The sequence below is a fragment of the Bombina bombina genome, chromosome 6 (assembly GCF_027579735.1).
Source record: "Bombina bombina isolate aBomBom1 chromosome 6, aBomBom1.pri, whole genome shotgun sequence".
Taxonomy (NCBI): domain Eukaryota; kingdom Metazoa; phylum Chordata; class Amphibia; order Anura; family Bombinatoridae; genus Bombina; species Bombina bombina.
The window spans coordinates 906,463,579-906,471,152 of record NC_069504.1 but is presented as its reverse complement, the minus strand read 5'-3'; the positions used below and the strand labels follow the sequence as shown (position 1 = coordinate 906,471,152).

General features: G+C 40.9%; 1 protein-coding gene across 1 annotated transcript in view; it reads left to right on the top strand.

Annotated features, from left to right (window-relative positions):
• The window catches only part of HACD3 (3-hydroxyacyl-CoA dehydratase 3), a 134,270-nt gene that overhangs the window by 48,133 nt on the left and 78,563 nt on the right, over positions 1–7,574 (top strand). The window contains exon 6 of the mRNA XM_053719579.1: positions 6,263–6,402. Within this exon, the coding sequence (XP_053575554.1) occupies positions 6,263–6,402 (140 nt within the window). The remainder of the gene's footprint in view (positions 1–6,262; positions 6,403–7,574) is intronic.

Here is a 7,574-nt window from a genome sequence, read left to right as displayed (position 1 = left end):
ACTATTCCTATAGAGGACAGCTGCGCTTTCAAAGATCCTATGGATAAAAAATTAGAAGGATTGCTTAAAAAGATTTTTGTTCAGCAAGGGTTCATCCTTCAACCAGCTACGTGTGTTATTACTGTCACTTCAGCGGCGTCCTTTTGGTTCGAGGAACTAGAAAGGTCGCTCCAGAAAGAGACTTCCTATGAAGAAGTCATGGACAGAATTCGCGCATTAAAATTAGCTAATTCCTTTATATTGGATGCCGCCTTTCAAATAACGAAATTGGCGGCGAAAAACTCAGGTTTTGCTATAGTAGCGCGGAGGGCGCTTTGGCTAAAATACTGGTCGGCAGATGTGTCGTCCAAGACTAAGTTACTTAATATAGCTGTGAAGTAAGAACAGCGCAGGAGAATCGAGATTCAAGGTAGTAGTTTTATTGATACAAATACAAGACACACAACGATTCCTACTTACAAACAGTAGGTTTTAAAAGAGCCTTTCACAATCTATGATGTGAACAATTCTTTAGTCCAGAAGCAAGGAAGACCACAGCTGGCAGGTATGTCTCACTTTTCGTCAAGGAGCTGCACACAGCTTAGGTCGCGGTGGGAAGCTTTTTTTCAGTAACTTCTTTAAACCATATGGATAGCTCGACGCGTTTCCCCCGGTGTACGCCCGGGCTTTATCAAGAGCAGTTTCTGCTCATAGATTCACATCATAGATTGTGAAAGGCTCTTTTAAAACCTACCGTTTGTAAGTAGGAATCGTTGTGTGTCTTGTATTTGTATCAATAAAACTACTACCTTGAATCTCGGTTCTCCTGCGCTGTTCTTACTTCACAGCTATTTTTTGATCACGTCATATCCAGTGTGGGGAGAGAGACACAGGACGAGAGCGGCTGCATCAGGATCGAGTGGCTTAGAACACTGATTGGGGGTGGAAACACCTGTATTGTTTTTTTGCTCCACAGAAGAGAAGTCTGTATCTAAGTCTTGTGGTAATATTGTAAAGGTGTATGTAAAGCGCTGCTTTCCTTTTTCTTTTCTTTAAGTTACTTAATATTCCTTTCAAGGGTAAGACCCTTTTTGGGCTGGAATTGAAGTAAATTATTTCAGACATCACTGGGGGTAAGGGCCATGCCCTCCCACAGGATAGGCCTTTTAAGGCTAAGAACAAGTCTAATTTTCGTTCCTTTCACTATTTCAGCAACGGACCGGCTAATAACTCCACTGCTGCTAGACAAGAAGGTAACGCGGCCCAGCCCAAACCCGCTTGGAAGCCCATGCAAGGCTGGAACAAGGGTAAACAGACCAAGAAACCTGCTGCTGCTACCAAGACAGCATGAAGGGGTAGCCCCTGATCTGGGACCGGATCTGGTAGGGGGCAGACTATCTTCGCTCAGGCTTGGGCAAGAGATGTTCCGGATCCCTGGGCACTAGAGAGAGTCTCCAAGGGATACCTGCTAGAGTTCAAGGGACTTCCTCCAAGGGGAAGGTTCCACCTGTCTCGCTTATCTTCAGACCAGATAAAGAAACAGGCATTCTTACATTGTGTAAGAGACCTATCAAAGATGGGAGTGATAAACCCAGTCCCCTCCGGGGAACAAGGTCTAGGTTTTTACTCAAACCTGTTTGTGGTTCCCAAAAAAGAGGGAACTTTCAGGCCAATTCTGGATTTAAAGATATTAAACAAGTTCCTCAGAGTTCCATCCTTCAAAATGGAAACCATTCGGACAATCTTGCCAACAATCCAGCAGGGTCAATATTTGACTACCGTGGATCTAAAGGATGCGTATCTGCATATTCCAATCCACAAAACTCAACATCAGTTCCTGAGGTTCGCCTTTCTGGACAAACATTACCAGTTCGGGGCTCTTCCATTCGGTTTAGCCACCGCTCCCAGAATTTTCACAAAGGTGCTAGGGTCCCTTCTAGCGGTCCTAAGGCCGAGGGGCATTGCTGTAGCACCTTATCTAGACGACATCCTAATCCAAGCGTCGTCTCTTTCCAAAGCAAGGGCCCACACAGACATTGTGTTGGCTTTTCTCAGATCTCACAGGTGGAAGGTGAACATAGAAAAGAGTTCACTGTCACCGTCCACAAGGGTTCCTTTTCTGGGAACAATAATAGATTCTGTGGAAATGAAGATCTGTCTGACAGAAGTCAGAAAGCTAAAGCTTCTAAACGTTTGTCGAGTTCTTCATTCTATTCCTCAATCCTCCATAGCTCAGTGCATGGAAGTAATAGGACTAATGGTCGCAGCAATGGACGTGGTTCCTTTTGCTCGAATTCATCTAAAACCATTACAGCTGTGCATGCTCAATCAGTGGAATGGGGACTATACAGACTTGTCTCCCCAAATTCAAGTAGACCAGGTAACCAGGGACTCACTTCTCTGGTGGTTGACCCAGGATCACCTGTCTCAGGGAATGAGTTTCCGCAGACCGGAGTGGGTCATCGTCACGACAGACGCCAGCCTCTTGGGGTGGGGCGCGGTCTAGGACTCCCTGAAAGCTCAGGGCCTATGGTCTCGGGAAGAGTCGCTTCTCCCGATAAACATTTTGGAACTAAGAGCAATATTCTATGCGCTCCTGGCTTGGCCTCAGCTAGCAGAAGCCAGGTTCATAAGATTTCAGTCGGACAACATAACGACTGTTGCGTACATCAATCATCAGGGGGGAACAAAGAGTTCCCTAGCGATGAAGGAAGTAACCAAGATTATCCAATGGGCAGAGAATCACTCCTGCCATCTATCTGCTATTCACATCCCAGGAGTAGACAACTGGGAAGCGGACTATTTGAGTCGTCAGACTTTCCATCCGGGAGAGTGGGAACTCCACCCGGAGGTCTTTGCTCAGTTAACCCAATTATGGGGCATTCCAGACATGGATCTAATGGCGTCCCGTCAGAACTTCGATTCCTTGCTACGGGTCCAGATCCAGGGATCCCAAGGCGACTCTAGTGGATGCATTAGTGGCGCCTTGGTCGTTCAACCTAGCGTATGTGTTTCCACCGTTTCCTCTCCTTCCCAGGCTCATAGCCAGGATCAAACAGGAGAAAGCCTCTGTGATTCTGATAGCTCCTGCGTGGCCACGCAGGACTTGGTATGCAGACCTGGTGAATATGTCATCGGCTCCACCATGGAAGCTACCTTTGAGACAGGATCTTCTAGTACAAGGTCCATTCGAACATCCAAATCTAGTTTCTCTGCAGCTGACTGCTTGGAAATTGAACGCTTGATTTTATCCAAGCGTGGGTTTTCGAATTCTGTGATAGATACTCTGGTCCAAGCCAGAAAACCTGTGACTAGAAAGATTTACCATAAAATATGGAAAAAATATATCTGCTGGTGTGAATCCAAGGGATTCTCCTGGAGTAAGATTAAAATTCCAAAGATGCTCAACTTTCTCAAAGAAGGTTTGGATAAAGGGTTGTCAGCTAGTTCTCTAAAAGGACAGATTTCTGCTTTATCTGTCTTGTTACACAAACGACTGGCAGCTGTGACAAATGTACAAGCTTTTGTTCAGGCTTTGGTTAGAATCAAGCCTGTTTACAGACCCATAACTCCTCCTTGGAGTCTAAATTTAGTTATTTCAGTTCTTCAAGGGGTTCCGTTTGAACCTTTACATTCCATAGATATTAAGTTATTATCTTGGAAAGTTCTGTTTTTGGTTGCTATTTCTTCTGCTAGAAGAGTTTCTGAATTATCTGCTTTGCAATGTAATCCACCCTATCTGGTTTTCCATTCAGATAAGGTTGTTTTGCGTACTAAGCCTGGTTTTCTTCCAAAAGTTGTTTCCAACAAGAATATTAACCAGGAAATAGTTGTTCCTTCTCTGTGTCCGAATCCAGTTTCAAAGAAGGAACGTTTTATTACACAATTTAGATGTTGTTCGTGCTTTAAAGTTCTACTTAGAAGCAACAAAAGATTTTAGACAAACCTCATCTTTGTTTGTCGTTTACTCTGATAAGAGGAGAGGTCAAAAAGCTACTGCTACCTCTCTCTCTTTCTGGCTGAAAAGCATTATCCGATTGGCTTATGAGACTGCCGGACGGCAACCTCCTGACTGAATCACAGCTCACTCTACTAAGGCTGTGGCTTCCACTTGGGCCTACAAGAACGAGGCTTCTGTTGATCAGATATGTAAGGCAGCGACTTGGTCCTCTCTGCACACTTTTCCAAATTCTACAAATTTGATACTTATGCTTCTTCGGAGCAGTGTTAATTTCGTCGACTAAAACTAGACTAAAATGACTATAAAACTAAAGAAATTCTGATGACTAAAATACGACTAAAACTAAAATGACATTTTAGTCAAAAGACTATGACTAAAACTAAATCAAAATGACATTTTAGTCAAAAGACTATGACTAAAACTAAATCAAAATGACATTTTAGTCAAAAGACTATGACTAAAACTAAATCAAAATTTGCTGACAAAAACATTTTATGCAAGGTGTTAATCAATCCCTATCCAATTACTGCTCTTTTGTAAAATTTACTAAACTTAATTTTATTAAATTTTAAGATAAATAAAGACATGTTATATACCACAACAGTTAAATCTGTTAAATCTGTATTGCATGTTCAAACCTTAATACCATAAATCAAATCAGGTTAATAAACCTTTACTCCAGGACTATATAATTTGTTTCAAAGTTCTAGAGCAGTGATAATTTCGTTGCCGAAAATGTTTCGAATCTGTGAACAATCAATTGATTCTTCCTATAGAAATAAGCATAACCCATGAGTATGGATTTAAGTTATGCTGTGCCTGTGCTAGCTGCAGAAACTTTTTGTTATGTTGAGTTACTTGATACTTGTTTTAATTATTAACAGAGAACTGTTAAAGTTTTTATATTGGGTAATATGTGCAATACAGCCAATACAGTTTACAGTTTTGTTTTTTTTATATTTTAAAGTTGCACTTCTGTATCTCCAGTAGATTTTAGTCGACTAAATCTCCAGTAGATACTAGAGATTTAGTCGACTAAAATCTACTGGAGATTCAGTCGACTAAAACTAGACTAAAACTAAAACAATTCAGATGACTAAAATACGACTAAAACTAAAATGGCATTTTAGTCAAAAGACTAAAACTAAGACTAAATTGAAATTTGTCGTCAAAATTAACACTGCTTCGGAGGCTATTTTTGGGAGAAAGGTTTTGCAAGCCGTGGTGCCTTCCATTTAGGTAACCCGATTTGCTCCCTCCCTTCATCCGTGTCCTAAAGCTTTGGTATTGGTTCCCACAAGTAATGGATGACGCCGTGGACCGGACACACCAATGTTGGAGAAAAAAGAATTTATGCTTACCTGATAAATTACTTTCTCCAACGGTGTGTCCGGTCCACGGCCCGCCCTGGTTTGCTAATCAGGTTGAAAAATGTTTTCTTTATACACTACAGTCACCACGGCACCCTATAGTTTCTCCTTTTTCTCCTAACCGTCGGTCGAATGACTGGGGGGCGGAGCCAGAGGGGGAGCTATTTCCCCACAGGGAAAGGCAAGGAGAGCTCTTGCTGTGTGCTCTCCTTGCCTTTCCCTGTGGGGGAGAATATTTCCCACAAGTAATGGATGACGCCGTGGACCGGACACACCGTTGGAGAAAGTAATTTATCAGGTTTTTCATATAAGCAGGAAGGCAATCTTTTGGTTTCATTGTGCAAATCAGTTTGATATCAAATATGACAGGGTTGTCATATTTACCTTCATTTACTGTCATAACATGTTTAAAACATTATACTACATGAAACCCATGTCCCTTTATTGACCTTATCAGTTTTTGTGCAGAGGCACTGTTCTGTATCATGCCCTCTGCTGACAGTTTGAGCCATAATGGTCTGTTCCTGTATACTACAAAGGCTTTATGAGGGGGCCTGGAATTTCAAAGGAAACACAAAGAAACATAAGAAACAGTTCTTTTTGAAAAAACAAATGATTTTTAGCTCACAGGGTAAAGAGAATTAACCCCTTGGCAGCTAAATCATGAGGTATTCGTGACAATCCTATAATTTTTTTCTTTGTTCTCTTGCTATCTTTATTTGAAAAGCAAGAATGTAATCTTAGGAGCCAGCCCATTTTTGGTTCAGCACCTGGGTAGCGCTTGAAAAATTGATAATAGGAGTAAATTAGAAAGTTGCTTAAAATTGCATGCTCTATTTGAATCATGAAAGAAAATGTGGGTTTAGTATCCATTTAAAATTCATCAATCTAAATAAAATAACCTAATTTGTCTGTTTTGCTCAATGGTTTTATTCAATACTTTCTCCCTTGATTCTCTTTACAGACTCCTTCTATGACACATTTCACACTATGGCAGACATGATGTATTACTGCCAAGCCTTGGCTCTTTTGGAGATTATAAATCCCTTAATAGGATTGGTGAAAACAGGAGTTGTACCAGCTGTGATGCAGGTATTATGAGACTATCACTATCTTAATGTGGTTTGGGGAACAAGGTTAACAAATATTAGCCATAGGTTTATGACCTTTTAAAAAGAGTATTTCTGTGATATTCTGCATTTTCATGCTCATTTAACATAAAAAAAAGTCTTCTAATGGGATAAAAATAACTTGTAAAAATATGAAAAAGTTGACTTAGCATGATTTCCGTAGCATCACCTTGCATTTAAAGGGCAATTTTATTTATAAAATGACATGCTCTAATTCCTTAGAGCATGTCATTTAAAGACTAGCGACCCTGTGCCTCTGTGTTAACCCCCATAAATGTATTAAACACATAGTTAAAGTACTGTTTGGGACCCGCAGAGCACTGCTAGTACAGAGTGGAAACTGCTGCTATTACCAAATAAGCAGAGCTAGTTGCTCGACCCTGCTGTGGATCAGTGGCTGTTTCTGTGTTATGTGAGTACCACTCAATACTTTAACACCTTAACGACCACCGGCATAACCTTATTAAACAAGCCCTCTTATCGGCAAGCCCACGCTATATTTGCATACCTCCAGAAGTGAGGCATGCAGTAGTAGCACAGTTTTACCGCTTCCGGCAAAACTGCTCTAGGAAACCCTTTAACGACCTTGCGGCATACAGGGTACCTCTGTCGTTAAGGGGTTAACACATAAAAGTGCAGGGTCAATAGTCCTTAAAATGACATTCTCTAACTAATTAGATCATGTCATTTTTCAAGTATAATGGCCTTTAAAGGGACATTTTCATACAAAAATTACAAGTTGTAATTTTTATTGCATGTCGTTTTTGCATTATTAACAGAAAGCTTGCTGTGTGTTTAACCCCCCCAAAAAAAGAGGTTAAACACATAGTTTAAGCCCCACTGAGGAGCCACAAGTATTGTAGCTGCCCAGCAGCAAATCACTATGGAGCCAATTGGGAACTTCCAATCACCAGCCTTGTTTTGCTCAGAAGCTGGAAACAACTTTGGGATTTAACCTATGTGTAAATACATAGTTAGGGTCTGCAATAGAACAGGCCAGAAGTAAGTTACATTATTATATAGGACAATAAATTAAACAAGCTAACTGAGATGATGTGAAGGATGAACACTTAGAAACATGAAACCCATTTTTGTTTTCTTTCATGATTCAGATAGAACCTATTTTAAACAATT